Here is an 18,199-nt window from a genome sequence, read left to right as displayed (position 1 = left end):
GTAGGCCAGAAAATCCAGCTCTCGGTCTGGATAAAGATTTTCTAGTAACCATTTATCCTCTCTCCTAAGCCATGAACTTATGGTATCTACAGGGAACCTAAGACCTCGCATATACATTATGTTTACTGTTTACAGTCAGACACAAAACAGGGAGGTTACTGCATCTACCAACATCAATTTCAAATAAAATTCGAGACCTCCTGCAGCAACACCTTTTTTACAGCAACCCCTACAACTAACATCCTCTTTTAGATTTTATTAGCTACCAAAGTATAGGGGAAAAAAAAGCAAGGGTATTTAATTTAGCTGCTCAACTGTACTTTGAATGTCACATAGCACTGCAGAGTTGTCCAGAAATAAAAATACAGGTCTCAAAAGTCTCACCTCTGTATGTTCAATCAAACTATTTTTCTGCTGAAGGACCTGATTTTCAAATAGGCAATCCATACATTTGTCCACACTCCCCAATACCTTCCTTAAAACTTACAAAAAAAAACAGCTGAACTTTCCTGGAATAACTTCCTTAAATTCGCAGCTAACAATAAATAGTAACAAAAATGGATGCATGACAAAGCTGAGTGCAGCAAACACACAGACTTGATTTACATATATTCCTTTCCCAAACTTCTAACCTATTATCTATCTTTAAACATCCTGCTTAACACAAACTTTTCTGCGATAGAAGTATGAACTCACCAAGAGGAGCAATGGACAGAAATGCTGAATATATGCAATTCGTCCTGCAGTGCTGGGTGATGCAGTGATTACTACCTCTCAGGCTCAAGGCACAAGCAGAGCCTTCCAACACCACCCACGAAGGAGGCTATCTACGTGTGTTCGTTACATGCACTCATTTTAACCCTCAGCATTTGAGACATTTAGAATGTGAAAAACTGTTTAGAGTTCCTTTATGAACTGCTAAGATTTCAAATCGCAGCAACTGGATTTGTGTGTGTCTGGGACAGAGATGCCTGGATCTTTACAAAGACTGACAGGTTCAATGCTGGTCTGCTTTCGAAAGCAAAGCACAACCCATTAAAAAAAAAAAAATCCATGAAGCTCTTGTCACCTCCATTAGTCACTTTTTCATAGTGAAATAACATCCATCTGTAAATTATCAGTATGGAAAAGGGGTAATATTAAAGTGGCAAAATGCACTTAATTCTATTGACTTTTAATTAAAATCAAGCAAATTTCTATTAAGCTCCGAAGCAGCCCTTACATTATCTCATCAGAAGTTTAAACTGTCCTCCTCCTATCTTCAGCCAGAAGAGATGACAGTTTAAAAAACAGAAAGAAGATAATCTTCTTATACAGGACAAAGCAATCATACTTAGCTGTAAAATAACCCTGCAGCTTTTAATATGGCATAGATTAGCTCTTATGCCAAATTACGTCCTATTTTAATAAGCACTGAGGCATATTTCTGTAACAACGTTAAATCAATTGACCTCATGCTAAAGATACATATCTTGCAATAAACTATTTTCTTGATTTCTCTTGAATTAATGCATAGATAGTTAAAGCAAAAAATAATCATCTGCAAAGACAAAACTCATGTGAAGCCCAACAAGAGATCATCCCAACACACAGAATAAAGTTTTAAAGTGCATTTGTAGTTACTGAAACTCAAGTTGTAGTGCTGTTTTAGTAAAATAAGTTTAACTAAAAAAAATCCACATCTATCAATCCAGCAATTTCATAGTAGTTGCAGTGGTTGAAATATATTTTAAAGGTAGAAAAGTTACAGGCTGACAGTGCTGAAAACTACTTATTTCACAGTTATATGAAATACATAGCTTAGAGAGTGAGCAATTTTAAGACTGTCCCCTGCATTGCTCACAAGACAGACACTAAACAATTCATTTTGTTCTCTGTTACTCCAAGTATTACACCAAGCATCTCTACTCAGTACCCTGTGCCTGTTTATTTGAGCAACAGATATGTAATTTAGATCTTAATTTTTAGCTTCCGAAGAAAAAAGGCAATACAGTTCTGAAGCAAAAATCATCCACTGAAAAGTCACGCATGTAATGAAAGCACAAGCTTTTAAGATGTATGGAAGTACTCTGAATGTGGAAAGTGTGTACAACAGTAGCATACTGCCTGCAAAAAGTCATTAATGTACTCTAAAGCAGTAAGTTATGCCACCTTGTTCCTTCTTGCTATTCACTACAGACAGCATAAGCTACCGCTCCAAAAGCTGTTTCTCACTGAACACTCTGCCCTATATCATTAGGCATGATATGGCAATAGCCAGCACTGCTGTGGCAGAGCCCTGATAACTACCAGATACTTTACTGTAGCACTGTTAGGTGGAACAAGTGTTAACCAGAAAGCAGTGTTTAATAACTAAGTGCAGTGTTATAATTAAGAAAGCAGTATATAAAATCACCCTATATGGATTTAATGAAAGCAAGCTTGTGCATCAGATAAGGTATGAAGGCTGAGACACACAAGCACTGTATACAGAAACAGCCACGAAAACAAAGGCAGCTGTAACTTGGGGAACAGAAGGAAAATGGGAAGTAGGAGATGGGTTTGAAGTCCAACTCTATAATAAAGGAAGAAGGGAACACAGAAGTTCAACAAAAATCACAAACAAAATTAGAAGGAATTATAGTAAATAGAGTTTTGATAAGAGTAAACAAGCATAAAATTAATTTTAGGGCTTTCCACACGGGAGGCAGCAACTCTAATACTAGAAATTTTCAGTTTATATATGAAAGCACCATAGATTTCTATTTAACATTCATATCTATCCTAAAAGAAAATGTATTTTAAGTAACTGAGAGGTTAAAGATTTCTTTTTGGAATTAACATCAATGTATTTATCTGAGTGTAAGTCTTAGCACTATCGGTCTCACTTGCCAGTCCTTACAGAAGGCCACCATGTTTCTGGCTAAAGGATATTTTATAGCACTCTCTGCAGCCCTAGCGATAGCCTGGCAATACACCTCGATATGGATCCAGCCCTCTTTCTAAACTTCATTCCCAGGAAAGTCACATATATTTTCTTACCTTACATTTCACTGCATGCTCCAGAGACCACAGGAGCAGGTACAGGAGGAATGATCAGGGATTTTAAAATGCAGATTATTGTTTTTAATACTGTTATGAGTGGATTTTTTCCTTTCAAAACCAAACCAAGATTTGCCAATATACATAAAGACTCCTCATTAACTGATACGCTTATGTTACTAGCAACAAGAGAAAAACACAGGAACATTATTTATTACAGAGTAACAGATAAAGAGGAATAACTTCACTGTAATTATTTATCATTTCCTTTCATGTCCTTCCATACATAAGCTATCAAACAGGGCTACAGTAAGCATTTGCTCACTCTGTTTAAGACAGGTTTTCTTAGTAACTACGTAGTAAGTAAGATTATTGTCAAATACAGGAGAAAAATATCCTGTAAAGCAGCAGACATCTCACAGTTACGTAGCATAATTATAATTTATTCAAAATACTTGCCTTTAAAAAAAAAATCCACTTTGAGATGTGGAAGAAAATTGTTATTACATGTAATTATGTTTTTTCTATCACTGTTTCTTCAGATAGACAAGTGGGAGAGACCATAAGGAGTCCTCCAAACAGTAATAAACAGTAATTCTAATTACTACTTGCATGTCCTTTTAATTTTTTTTTTTAGCACCCATTTCCTTATGCACATTAAGTATACCCTAAAAAACAGTCAGTACATATTCTTGATGACATACTGAATCAATGAAGAATATTCTTTTTGAGCAGTTCCTCTAAGCACTTTGCGTAGCTTTTGCGACAAGCTATTCTCGAATCTTTGACTGCATGGACAGGGTTAATAACCACCAACAGTTTGTCACTATCTGGCAAGAAACAGCAGCAGTGCCATCCAATAAAGTTCAAAAATTAGGAAGATACCAGGGACCAAGAAAATGGCTTGAAAGCCTGTTTTCTGAGATCTCAGGAGGAGATCATTTCAAGGAGTACAGCATTAAATGTACAAAAATGCAAACAAACCCCACACTTTTTCAGAGAACACCTACCCAATGCTTCTGCCACCCTACTCAGATCCTACAGTCTCCAAGCACCCCCAGCTCATCCCTAGAGAGCCTAAATTCTCTTTTGCCCTCAGATGCATACTCTGCCATTCTCCCCTTGCCATCATGCACTCTGCACCACTGCTCAGGCTTTCTCAGACATGCAGTGCTCAGTCTCTGCCCATTGCACTTCTTGAGGAAAGGCAGTCACGCCTGCAGCAGCACAACAGCCATTCCCCTGGCTTCTTGTCCTTCACTCCAAGTTCATTCTTCTTTTGTCTGTGTTGCTGCTCACTGAAACAAGTGTATCTTTTCAGTTTTGCCTGCACAGCTCTCAATGAAAAAATAACCAGCTGCCCTGCCTAAAACAATGCACTCTGAAGAAGTCAGTGCTGACAGCAGTTTCACGTTACAGATTACCTACAAAACATATACTAGAGAAACTGTATCTTTGCCATCACCTTCTGAGTCTCCTCAAACTTTATGGACCCTTCTCCTTCTTCCTTTGCCCTACCTGTTTGACAGTGGTTTTAAAATTGAAGAATGTGAAAGATGATTTTAGAAGGTTACGAAAATAAATGCTATTGTGTTACCCAAGCACAGAACGTACAAATACCCAACACCCTGTCCCTAGAAGAAAGTGCAGAAAAAAAGACAAGTGGATAATGATAGCTTCCTACAGTGCGTCTCTAAGCAAACCACTGCTTTAGGACTCCTCGTACCAGAGTTTGAATCTTTTTTTTTTGCTCATAAAACATCTGAAAAATGTAATTAAAAACACAGCAATTATTTCCACAGCCTGATCACTGTGCAGCTCTGCTAAAGGGAAACAAACCAAATAAGCTGTTTTCATCAACAGGCTATTTTTAACCCTAACATTTACTCTAACGCTAACATGGATGAAGGGCACTCCTGACAAAGCATCCATCCTAACAACATCTTTAAAAAAATATATATATTACATTCAAGCAAATATTGCAAAACAACTCTGACAGCACTGATCAAAGCTAGCATTTGTTTCATCATTAGCTTCCTTTAAAAGGAGATGGACTTACACAACAATGATTTCATTCTCAAAGTATCTTCTAGATGTTAAGAAGACAAATCTGTGCTTTAATACATAAATACATTACATCTGAATTGCAGAAGAAGAAAGCAGCTAAATTAACCCCACTGGGGCTCCTGCCTCTGTTGTTTTGCCTGTTTTCTTTGGTTTTGTTTGCTTGTGTGTGATATAAATATTGAAACATTTGGCTCAAAATACTCCTGAGTATACACAAGAGACTTGCAGAGCCAGTTCAGTGTCAAGCAGAGGGATAGGAGAGCAAATGACATCCCGTCTGCTTATGTAATATTTTTTCCAAAGTTTGCTTCCCACAGTTGGGATTTAAAATAGCATATTAGCTGCACTGTAAAAGCAGAGTTATATGTTCACAAGAACCTTATCACTTACCACAAAATAAGTATATATATCAGATAATTAGACAGAATAAATTAATTGCCCTGCATCAAATTCTAACCCCATTATTACACATTTTTCCACATACTTTAAATCAACGTAAGAATACATGCCTAAAATGGGGTATGAAACAGAATATTGGTCTTTGTCAGACTATTTATTTGTGCTTAGACAATTTTCACAACTGCTGAGATAATAGGGCAACATATATGGGATCACTACCTACTCTGACCCAGGATTAAAACATTTTTCTTCACTTAAAATGTGGTATTGTTCCAAGGATCAGCAGCCCAGTTTTACTGTACTGCAAAACAGTGTGTCTCTATAACAATGAAACAGATCTTGTTCTGTGTGCACAATTCATAAAGCTTGCAATATTGAGTGAAAAAGGGTTTAAGTGCCCAAATAACTCTCATTTCAAGTCACTATGGACTCATTCTTCTCCATCGAGCAAATCACTACTTTGCTTATTCTGGCCTCACACCTCTGTTATCACTGATCATAAAAAGATACCTGTTAAAGCTATTGTAAGCCAACTTTCATTGGGTTTATTTTCTGCAGCCCAAACATCCTGTCACTAGGGAAACATCTGTAGGCAGGAATGCAAATTATCACTTACATCTGGGGAGGCATAAAAGAAAAAAATGTAAGCCTTTGTTCTTCAAAATATTTTTTAAAACTGCTTCCATAGCTCTGCTAGACTGAAACAGGTTTGGGGTGTTGTTTTGTATTGTCTTTATCTTGATTCAGTGTGTTTTGTAAAAACATCCAAAAATTATCTTTTATCAGAATTCAAACACATTTTCCAGTTTAGTGCTGACCCAGACAAAAATTTCCACCTCCTACACAATACTAAGAATTTCTAAAACCCATCAAGTTCCTGAATACACTTAAAATGCTAGCACAGACATATTTAAAGCTCTAGGAATAACAAGCAGAAACTGTTCTGAGTTCCAGGTACCTTACTAAATCGGTAGGGTGAAATGGCAACTTCCAAAACAACAGAATGCATATTGCCAGTTTTTAGAGCTTGCATAATCAAGAAATGACACCAATATGAGATTAACATGTACACTTATACTACTAGGGTTATTTCAGTATAATTCCTTGCAGATATTTTTATTCTGGTACAAGAACAGATTATATCACCTGGGGGCCTGTTAGAACTTTAGCTCATGCAGTATACCGGTATAATTAATGCACCAAATAATTATACTGGTACCATTTTAATTTCCTCAGGCTAAAAGTCAGAAAAAAAAAAAAAAACAGATCATCAAAAAGAAAAATGAAACAGCTGTCTAAATTTTGACAAAATGGTATTTGTCCAGGCAAACTTTTTCTCTATCAAGATTCTTTTTGGAGCTACAGACAGATGTAACATTTTGATTTATTCAATATTAAAAGCTATTAAAAAAGAAGTAACAAACTTAATTCTACTTCTCTATATATTTTTTACTCATCCTGCATTTCAAAGTTATTTTGGAGGCAACTAGCTGAAAGGAAAAATAACCCTCTACTGACCAAAGATTATGAACAATCATGTGCAGCATAACATTGCAAGTGAAGATAATGATATTGTATTCCTAGATGCACCCAGTAAAACTGTATAACATAAAACCAAGTGACTAACTTCTTGATACATACTCTAATTATCTAATGGGGATCACAGTTGTAAGTATATACGGTTATTCAGAAAGAACCAAAAGTATTCCAGGAAGGCAGAAGTCAGAGTTCCTCATACAAGAGAAACGGTTTAGGAACAATTCCTACCACAACATAACATACAAATATACATTTAATAAAAGATGTGAAGAGTCCCACTCAAAGCCTGACTCATTTTTTCATGTAGTAACACACCTTATTAGTTATCAATGTGAAATGACAGACTAGAACTTCAAAAACTTACCAAAAAACTTCCTTTGAATTATGCCTGTTCAGTACCCCCAAAAAGAACATGCTGCTGTTGAGAATGTGTTAACTACTTTTATTCTTTTAACCCTATTGCTGAGATGTTCTGTGTTTGTGCAGGCAATCACCACTCAGCACAACAGTGTTAAATGCAGTAATGGATGTGCATTATTCACATAGAAAATTTTAAGCACACACACAAAACTTTAGAGTCAACACATTCAAAAAACAGGAGATGAGAGATACAGTTAAAAAAATACTGCCAATTTATATTTTAGGGCCTATAAAATTGTCTTTCCCATTATAAACTCCATTTTCATAGTTAGCTCTGTCCCATAAAGAGGCTCTTCAATCCTACGTGCTATGTTTTCACTCTGCTAACAGGCTGGAAACATACTACCCCTCCTTTTTCTTAAACTTGGCTAATTAACCGTCAGCTAGAAAACACACATCTGTCTTACAGATCTTCTTTTGCACTTTAAACAAACTCTGGAATAATAACATTGTAATGCAACTGCGCTAACCAGAATTTTAACATAACATGCACAATTTTAAACAGCAAATAAAAGCTTATCAATTTGAGAAAAGTAACTTGAAAAAACCCAATTAATATAGGAAATTGTATGATTTTTTTTTTCTATTTTGTTCCCCACAGACATGATCCTTTTCTGTCTTTTCACAAACAGGCTTTTATCAATGTCAATATCATCACAATACTGAAGTGGAACAGAATGCTTTAGTGATTTGAGTATTGATTCAACCCAATATTTGGAATATTTTGTCATGAATGCACTGAGGTTTCCATTCCATGTATATCAGAGAATCATAGTTGGAAAGGACCTTAAGATCATCTAGTTCCAATCCCCCTGCCATGGGCAGGGACACCTCACACTAAACCATGTCACCCAAGGCTCTGTCCAACCTGGCCTTGAACACTGCCAGGGATGGAGCATTTACAGTTTCCTTGGGCAACCCATTCCAGTGCCTCACCAACCTTCCAGTAAAGATATATCTATATCTGTATATCTCAAAATGCATCTCTAATAAATACATTGTCAAAGTGCTGCATTATGAAGATATGATGCAAATTACACAATGTTATATATGAAAGGGTACTGTAATACTGACCGATATGGATATAGTAGTACTCTCAAGAGTAGACAAACAGGGATATTGCCTCTGTCAAAGGAGTAGAAATCGTAAGTGGAAACATACAGCTTGATCCAGAAAAAGAAATCTGCCTACAGACTTATTGCTAGCAGAAAGGAGCCTGAGCTATAAGTCTATAATGTTGATCACTTTGGACAGCGGTTCCATTCTATAGGAAGAAGATGGCATTAGCTGCACTAAGTTGACCAAAATCCAAATAAGATATTTATACTTATTCCATTACATAAGTCAGATAAATGAAGAATTTTCAGTTCCTCGTTTTCCTTCCACCAATACATGGACTAACACTTAGCTCTGCTAAAAACAACCTCATCTCTCAACTCCAGCTTCCGAACCCACAAATACCGAAATTCAATTTTGGTTTAAAACAATTCTAAGAATAAATATCATATACCAATTGGTTAGGTTTGTGTGAAACAATAGAGACATAGTGCACATTCTCCTCTGTATGCACAGAAGAATTATCAAACTTTGTGATTATCAAATTCACAGAGTATCTACATTAATTCTTTTCCTTCAGTTAAACTTTAGTTGATTCAAGGTATCTCCAGCTAATATTCTACAATAAGTAAGTTTTACCAAGCAACATGGCAATTAACCAGGAAACAAAAACATCATGCAGGGACACGGGAGATCAGTACCTTCATTTACAATGTGTGAATCCCTCAGGCAGGAAAACCAATCCTCAGATAAAAACAGATCAGCACACAGCCAGGACAGGTTCATGCACTGAGGGCTTGACTGAGCACTCACCAAAAAACTCCAGAAAACACACAGAGTGGCAGAAGAGGCTATATAAAGTTAGGGAAGCATACATTTGGAAGTGCCTGCCAATGCTCTCTAGCAGGCACCAGGAAGCAATAAATCTGGGATGAAAAAGCGCAAATATAAGAGAATCCTTTAAGCAAAGTATAACATCCCCCTCGTATCTCAGGTACAAGCGAAGTCTTCAAGGAATGCCCAGCATTCACAGCATCCAACATTAAAAGGGCCTCTCCTGTACAAAATAAAGGCAGTGTTCTGCTACATGCCTTCATCAACAAGAGCTGAAACCTTGATTCAATATGTACCACATTAAAAGATTTCCAGAAGTCAAAGGATGAATATTTAGGCTACTAATGGAACAGCCTGCATCTGGGGGTGGGTCTGGACAGAATTTTAATTTGGGAACAGGTACATGTAACTGGCTAATAAAAAGAAAACCATGTGTTAGAAATTCACACACTGATCAAGATTTTGCTAAACTATACTCATTAAGAGACACAAATCAGCAATGCTAAGTCAGTTCTGGATTTACTTCGCACTTAGAATAAAATCTTGGCATTCACAATCCCAAATTTATTCTTATTTCTGTTACTAACGTTTAAAATGTAAACGGTAGAAATTACAAACTGGCTATAGTATGGAGTTAATTTAGTTGTGTAAACTACAGAGTGTATTTCTGGAAAGCTTTAGAAATTTAATATATGCCTTAAAATTATGTCAAATTATTAACTGATATGCAAATATGTTTTAATAATTCCAACTAGAAGAGCTTTGATCTAGTCCTTTCTTTCGTTTGTGCTTTGTAAAGTTAGGCACCTGGTGTTCAGTATCTACAAAAAGCTTCCAAGTACTGAAATGAATCATGCACACATTTCATTTTGAACTTCTCTTTTTTATTCCCTCTTTCTCCAAACAGCTGAGGCTGAGAGCATGACATACCCTCTCTTCAGTTCATGGAAGCAGGGAGTATTAACTCAATATACAGTAGTGTCAGGAACTGTTGTGAGAATGAAAACCCCAATTAATCAGATTCTGGTTCTTCCTAAGCTTCTATTTCTGCAGACTGCAGCTGGTTTGGATTCTTATTCCTACAGTTCCACATTTTCTCCTGTAAGACACTATGCCTTTCTGCTACTTTTCTCTGACAAACAGATACGCTTTCACATGGGCAACTCCTTTCAGGAATCAATTCAGATTCATAAACAACGGTGGCCAAACCTGTGGGATGCAAACTGGCAACAAGACAGAAGGATTCGGCATTTTATATCTTTTGGTGGATGCAATCAATTCCTGACTACCTCAAAACACCGTGAGTCCCTAAAATACTTGACCATATGGAATTTCCAAAATCCAGCTTGTAATCAGAACCCAAACTGTCATTTATATACATGGTCCTTGATATACAGAATAACTGTTCTTTCCATTTCCTCCAGCAGGATGGGATATTGGCTTTTCTGAATCTGTTTATTTCACAGATATTTTGGACTGGTTTCAGAAAGAATGTTTATGCTACAATACACTGTGAGTAGTTAGGGTCAAACCTGTTTTATTTCCCCCATCATCTTTAATACTGAAATGCTCAGAAACAGTTTACATTCCTTTATTCACTATTTGTAACTGTCTCTTCTGCTCCAAAATAGAATCACAGGCAGTGCAATAAACATACTGAGAGGTTATCTAGTTACGGTTTTCTTAAAACCCTGCATATCCTCTGCCAGTGTGCAACCATGTAATCCTAAAAGGGCTGATTTTGGTCCTGCTTTGTAGTTGTGTCAAAGACATGGATAGCGCTTGATCTCTAACCTCATTAGTTTCTATTTCCACACTCTAAGTGGGACTTTAATGATACTGCATTTCAAAAGACATTTTTGTTAGGCATTAAAATTTCACTTTTTGCTGAGATAAATGAAAGAAGATACAGTAATTGTTTCCTTTTCATATATTCCAGTTGTCTAAAACAAGGTTTAGACACACCACCCAGCCCTGTACCCCGTATTTACATGTTTACTTCCACCCTTCCCTCTAATAAGTCTACTGAACCTCTTTCAAACCAGGTTAGACTCTCATTATGCATGGCTACCAATACTAAATGCATGAATAGGTAACACATATTCAATATATGCTGGTCTTCAGATTATAAACACATCCCTTCTGAGCCATTTTAACCATGTCTCAGACAGACTTACCCTACAAAAGTTGCTGAAATATTTCATACAATGAATGTAGACATTCTTTTTATCCAGAAGACTAGGCCAAACAAAAACATCAGGGATGTAGGATTACTGTTCTTTGTGCCATGTATTTATATTCAGACTGGCTTTACTCCAAAGTAAAGTAGAACAATACAGTTTCCACTAATAGTAGGAAAAATTAAAAAATCAGTATTTGTAATCAGAGCAATTTGAGAATTTTAAGAATACTCACTCTCAGAATATATTAAAAACAGATGGATAATTCTCACTGATCTAAGTCTAAGAGAAGTGGCATCACCGCCAAGAAAGCAGAATCCAAACAAGGCAGCTTTGCATCAGTCAGCTCTGGAGATGATTTCACAGCTGCCACAGCAACAAGCAAAGGAGCCAGCCCAGAGATCAGAAAAGAAGCAAAAGGAGAGGTCAAGGCTTGGGAGCCAGAACTTGGCATCCAGGTCTTACAGCTGTCAGGGACACCCACGAGAGAAGTCACTGTTGTTTGCAGATTTTGGAAACAGTTGGGAAACAGGAAGAGGATTAAAATAAAAACCAAACCTAAATCTTTATGTACAATTGTGAAGAGCCACGCTAGTGCAGAAAGGTGATACATGCCACCATTTGCTTTGTCACAGCATTGCGATACCAAGCCACTACCCCAAATGCGAAAACTTGCCTACACTGAAATACTGTTTTGTAGTGGTGTCAAACTTCCAAAAGAGATGGTTTCTGTCAGAAAAGATGTATCAGTGAACAAGACAGAAATAAAAACTAGACAACCATGTTTTTTCTGTTTCAAAATAAAAAATTTGCCTTTTTTTTCTTAAAGGGGACATTGCCAAACTTTCCTTTAAACTCTTCATTGTGTAATCACTACCAGCACCAACAAGAACTCTAATTATAGTCTATAGTATAACTAAGCTACAATCAAGTTTTGTTGCCAAGTTGTATGAACTTTTTATTAAAAAAGCAAAACAACTTATGTTGTTGAGAAAACATGAAGCTGCACTGTCTGTATTAGGCATACCATACTTACTAATGACAGACAAAACTCAGAATGACAACTGCACATTATAAGACTCATTGAATAGAATTTGCAGGATCTCTGAACAAACAACAGAATCAAACCAACAACTCTAGTTTTGCAAAAATTAATTTTAAGTGCATATGCATGCAAAACCCCAAAGCTATTGGCAGTTTTCAGGAAAGGTGTCTCCACAGATTCTGTGTTTCAAAACAAAAGAGAGGCTCTTGGTTAAGTGCCAAAAGAGATGTTATATTCTGCCATTACAACTCAGGCTTTATGAACAGGAGAGGACACTTGTACTGCAACTCTCATTGGCACTGTGAATGAGACACATCACGTACTAAAGCAGAGTTCCAAGGAAGTATCTCACGTGCTAGTGTAGGCTGTAAAAGTTAATAAATATTCAGCTGTGATGAAAAGAAAAAGAAAAGTAGAAACCAAAACAATGCAACTGATGTAAAAAAAAAAAAAACAAAAAAAAACGCACAGCTCTGTCAAAGCCTCTGTCAAACACTTTATTTTCTCCAATCTTTTCCTACTCCTAATCAGCCTGTATATCTAGTTGTAAACTGAGATGCAGTCTCTTCTATTTTCTGAGTTTAGAAGAACTACCTAGTTCATATTATCCTTAACTCTGTAGTCCAATATCCATCTCCTCAATGTCACACTTCCATGTGTAGAGTTTTTCCTCTGTTTTTCTTGGACCATATGAAGCACCAAAAAGCTGTCTCAAGGCAAACTGCTCAAGCATACTTTTCACGGCTACACAAATAAGCCCTCTAGTGGTAAAATAACCGCGACACTTACCATATGCAGAGTTTTTATGCACCTCCTCTCCAGGATAAAAGTTTTTCTCTCATAATATCTCCTAACCCAAGTTGAGCCACTAATAGCCTATCTACATCCTCTTTTGAAAGCTAGTCATTGAAGATGACAAGCTTATTTTATCTGAAGTATGAGTGCGTAGCTTGGTTATTAAATTCAGATATAAAGCCATAATAATCAACAAATAACAGAACTGTCAACAAATGCACTAAACTAACTTATCTTGTTACAGAATTCTCCACATTTTACGAATTTTTATGAATACTAATGTACAAACTCCACCACTCACTTATTTAATGAGACTCTTTGATTACCAGAATCCTAAGTGAGCGCTTGTTCTTTCCATTCAAGCTACTCCACTTCCTTTCCCTTTTTCAAGCACATTTATTTACCACTTTTAAATACTAGTCAGTGAATGGAACACAGAAACACACCCAATTCTGACCTATGTTTGTAGACATGATTTGCATTATGACTGGCAAAATGTTGCCAATGCATTAGGTATTTCACCTACTAACAACTCGGCTTCAAACACTGCCAGACTTAACGCTGCCAAATATTCCTCACTATCATGTCACCATCTTTTAATGAAAGACTAGCATACTGACTAGTTTTAAAATAAAATTGCTGTATTTTAGATTAGCAAGTGGGGGTAAAAATCTCCTATCTACATACTTGTCCTCTTTCTTTAAATGCAGCAATCCAGCGTATTGTTATTATATGAGAAATGGTCCAAAGGGACAGTCATTCTCAAGTGGTACATATTTCAGCAGTTCTCATGAAATAGAATTACCTGGTGTTTGGCCAGATCAGAGCTTTCACTGATGGTACCTTGGTGTATCTGCAATCTCACATGCTGTTATAACAAAGGAGACTATGCTGGTAGAGGTCATTAATCACCTTTCACAAAACACTGATTATCTAAGAATACCTCAGAGTTGTTCTGCTGAGTAGAGGTGAGCGTAGGAAAACTTGGCACACCATCAGCTCACAGAATAGACCCTTATCATTTTGCAGCCTGCCAGGAAGAATTAACAACTAAGACTTCTTTGGAAATGCAAGTGCCAACAAAATTCTATCAACACAAAAAACAATTAACAGTTTGGCCTACATAAACCTTTAGTGTGTGATTTTTGCCTCTTGCGCATGTTTTAAGACAGACATGCCCCTGCCTTGATATAACACTAATTGGTTATAATTCACAGAACAGCAGCAGAGGATGAATAACACATTTTGGTATAATTTGCTTGATAGCTAGAAACCAATTTCTGAAAATCAGTGTCTATCACTGAAATTCCTTGCAAAAACATTCAAAAATGAAACCAGAGCGCAGAAATTCAATGTAACCTCAAATGTGGGTTCAGAAGCCACAATAAAAGTAAATGTAACCACTCTGACAAGATTGACAGTAGTTGTGTCCCTCTCAAAACACTCTAAATCAAATAACTGAATAGGGAAGCACACAGCTGACTGAAAAAGTCCTCTAAGAGTAATCATTAGCAACTGTCAAGCTGGAAGGACTATTCCATGGGGGCCTACAAAGATCTGTGGTGGATCAGACCCTGGTTCAACAGTTTCAATAGCGATTTGGCCAAATGAACAGGAAAATCTGCTTAAGAACTTAACATATGATGTCAAGTAAGATAAAATCCAAGTGCTCTGAAGAATGGGATTAGAACTCAGCAATCCTGAAAAACTGGAGAAACTATCCTAATGAACAAGATGAGATTCAGTAAAAACACACTGGAAGATGGATAGCACCAATTCACGGAAGACAAGATACAGTGCAAGGGTACTGCAAAGAAGACAAAAAACGACATGTTAGAAAGAGCATCACCTACAACAAAGGATGCACCTGAACATATTTTATACTCAGAAGTAATAAAACTTACGCTTTTGTACCTGGTTTCAGGTATCACCATTTTAAAAGTAGAGACAGTCCTGGAAAGGACAAAACCAAGTGTTTTGAAACAACTTACCTGCAAACATCTGAGTTCATGCAGTTCAGAAAATAGAAGACAATTATATCATAGCAGTTGGAAAGTCATCTTGAAGGGAACAGTGACCAATTACTTTTCTGTAGTACAAGCAGTAGTCAGGTTAAAGAGATTTTGGTTAATGAATATGTTACTTTGGAAGGCTGAAAACCTTCATGCCAGGAACCTCACATCTCCTGGGTTTGGTCACAATTATGTGATCCTGGTTCAGAGTAGGGAGAGAAAAGTCAGACAAGCCAAATAAACATAAAGGCGGGGTCCACATAACACTTTGAATCTTCATTCCCCAATCAGCCAGACTGGGGGAGCTGTTACACTGCACTGCAGCTCCTCCACCTACGAACAGCCACCCATGTCTTCCCTGATAAATAGGATAGCAGGAGCAGAGGGAGAACAACACACGAGTCCCATCCTGACAAAGTCAATGTTTGCCTGAGGTAGACACTCAAACACTAGGTAACCTTCTCAGGCTCTCCACAGTTTTGACACTGATTTTCCAGATGTAGCTCATTATATTTCTCCTGCTTGGTCCTGCAGTTTCTGGAATTACACAGGAAATAAAGCAGGACTACCAAATGCAACCAGTGTTAGAATAAACTAATACTTCAGTTTTTTCCAACCTACTGTTCTTCAAGGCACATTAACAATTTATCTGTTATAAACTACTCCTAACATAGCCATCTTCTTTGTTTAAAATGAAGCCTTTTAGAAGCTAGAACAAGAAAGTACTTGAATTCAGAAACTTTATTTGCTAAACTATAACAGTAAGAGTTTAACCATTTCCTTCAATAAACTGTTTATTCCCACTTCACCCTATTTGCAATGGTTATGGGCTTCTGAAACAAATACACTGAGATGCAGATAAACTCAAGTATCACAAACTATATATTTCAAATTTAATAAAAGATACTCTTATATCTGATATCAGCTTATCTGTAATCCCTGTAACATGCACACACAAACACACTTTTTATCTTACAACAAATCCTCTGACTAAAACTAACTTGATCAAACATATTATGGTTTATCAATTCCCAGCAGCTTCTAACTGTATTTCCTTTGTATTATTCATTGTAGAGATTCAGCCGATTATAGGCATGCTTAGAAATCTCCCGTGATTTCAAAAGGACTTTCAAGGTATTAGAACAGAAAGCAGCGGCATACCAGGCAGCTTGCACGTTGTCACAGCTAATGAAAAATCCCTCTGAAAAACTACATTCCACTCATTTCTTCTGACCAGAAGGGTGAAGTTCTGGATTGACACTTCCTTCCAGTACAAGACAGAAATTCAGTGCAGCAAAACCAAAGTAATTAAGCCCCTCTTCTTTTGACATTTACTTTACAGCATGAGTCATGACCAGCTTTAGCCAGTGTTTAATAAAACGTTTTCACAGAGGCTATATGAAAAAAATTAACTTTGTACTACATACAGCCTTTTAGTCAAGTATTACATTTTCTTGCACAAGTTCCAAAATCAGTTTTCAGTTGTGTGCCAGGTGGTTCTCAACACTTAAAAAACAAAACAAGCACACACACCCCAAAGAGATGCTTTGGGGTTTATACTGCTTTAGAACTTTTTCTAAAATGGATCTGGAGGGGAAAAACTATAGCAACAAATTCAGATAATTTTTAAGTAAAAGACTGCAGAACTCATACTGCAAGTTTCCAATAAATGACTACTAATTAAATTTATAACATTGAGGAGGTGTGTAACAAAGTCAACAACATGAACACAAAAGTCAATACAGAAGGCTTAACTCTCAAAACCAGAGTGTTAGAAGTTACTGCAAAGAAATTTAGTAAAACCAAATTATTCTGTCATTTCATAACTGGAAAACAGGGACACAACAATACTGTATCATGAAGACTCTCTCTGACAAGAGGTGTTTATATCTGAATCAACAATATGGAGGCTCCAACACATGTAAGACTGGCTTTCTCCTGCGATTTATAGGGAGTTGTCCTGATTTTTCTCCATCTCTTTTCAAACTGCAGCCGCAAACCCCACAATTTCTTCTTTTGGATTCCCTTACCTGCTCAGAGCCAATCATTTTCCATCTCAATCATCTGAGGATAAAAATGATGAACTGGATTTATCCTTCAGTGCTACACACAGTTTAAAACCCAACCAAACCAACCTTAGACAAAGAAGTTATATAAAACTTTGGAGACAGGAAGAACATCATAGTCACTGAGAAGGAAGGCTTCTAGTAAAAACAATACAAAGAAATGCTACTGCAAACTGCATCACAGATATATGGGAATATGTTGGTCAATGAGAAAATGAACATGAGCTGGCTTCAGTGTGCGCTCACAGCCCAGAAAGCCAACCGTATCCTGGGCTGCATCAAAAGGAGCGTGATCAGCTGGTCGAAGGAGGTGATCCTGCCCTCCACTCTGCTGTCATGAGACCTCACTTGGAGTATTGTGTACAGTTCTGGTGTCCTCAACATAAAAAGGACATGGAACTGTTGGAACAAGCACAGAGGAGGGCCATGAGGATGATCAGGGGGCTGGAGCCCCGTACAAAGACAGGCTGAGAAAGTTGGGGCTGTTCAGCCTGGAGAAGAGAAGGCTGCGTGGAGACCTCATAGCAGCCTTCCAGTATCTGAAGGGGGCCTAGAAGGATGCTGGGGACAGACTCTTCATTAGGGACTGGAGTGATAGGACAAGGGGTAATGGGTTAAAACTTAAACAGGGGAAGTTTAGATTGGATATAAGGAGGAAGTTCTTTAAGGGTGGTGAGGCACTGGAATGGGTGCCCAGGGAAGTTGCGAATGCTCCATCTCTGGCGGTGTTCAAGGCCAGGTTGGACAGAGCCTTGGGTGACATGG

General features: G+C 37.2%; 1 protein-coding gene across 3 annotated transcripts in view; it reads right to left on the bottom strand.

Moving 5' to 3' along the window:
- Positions 1-18,199, bottom strand: part of ANO10 (anoctamin 10) — a 119,846-nt gene that overhangs the window by 72,196 nt on the left and 29,451 nt on the right. The window contains exon 12 of one of the 3 annotated variants that reach the window (XM_057413294.1): positions 17,338-17,432. The exons of the other annotated variants lie outside the window; for them this stretch is intronic. Within the exon in view, the coding sequence (XP_057269277.1) occupies positions 17,403-17,432 (30 nt within the window). The 3' untranslated portion in view covers positions 17,338-17,402. Of the gene's footprint in view, positions 1-17,337; positions 17,433-18,199 lie in introns of those variants that run through there. 3 annotated transcript variants of the gene reach the window in all.

The sequence above is a fragment of the Pezoporus wallicus genome, unplaced genomic scaffold (assembly GCF_028554395.1).
Source record: "Pezoporus wallicus isolate ANWC-B61680 ecotype Strahan unplaced genomic scaffold, APGP_CSIRO_Pwel_v1 contig_6651, whole genome shotgun sequence".
Classification (NCBI taxonomy): Eukaryota; Metazoa; Chordata; class Aves; order Psittaciformes; family Psittacidae; genus Pezoporus; species Pezoporus wallicus.
This window is presented reverse-complemented; position numbering and strand designations above follow the sequence as displayed.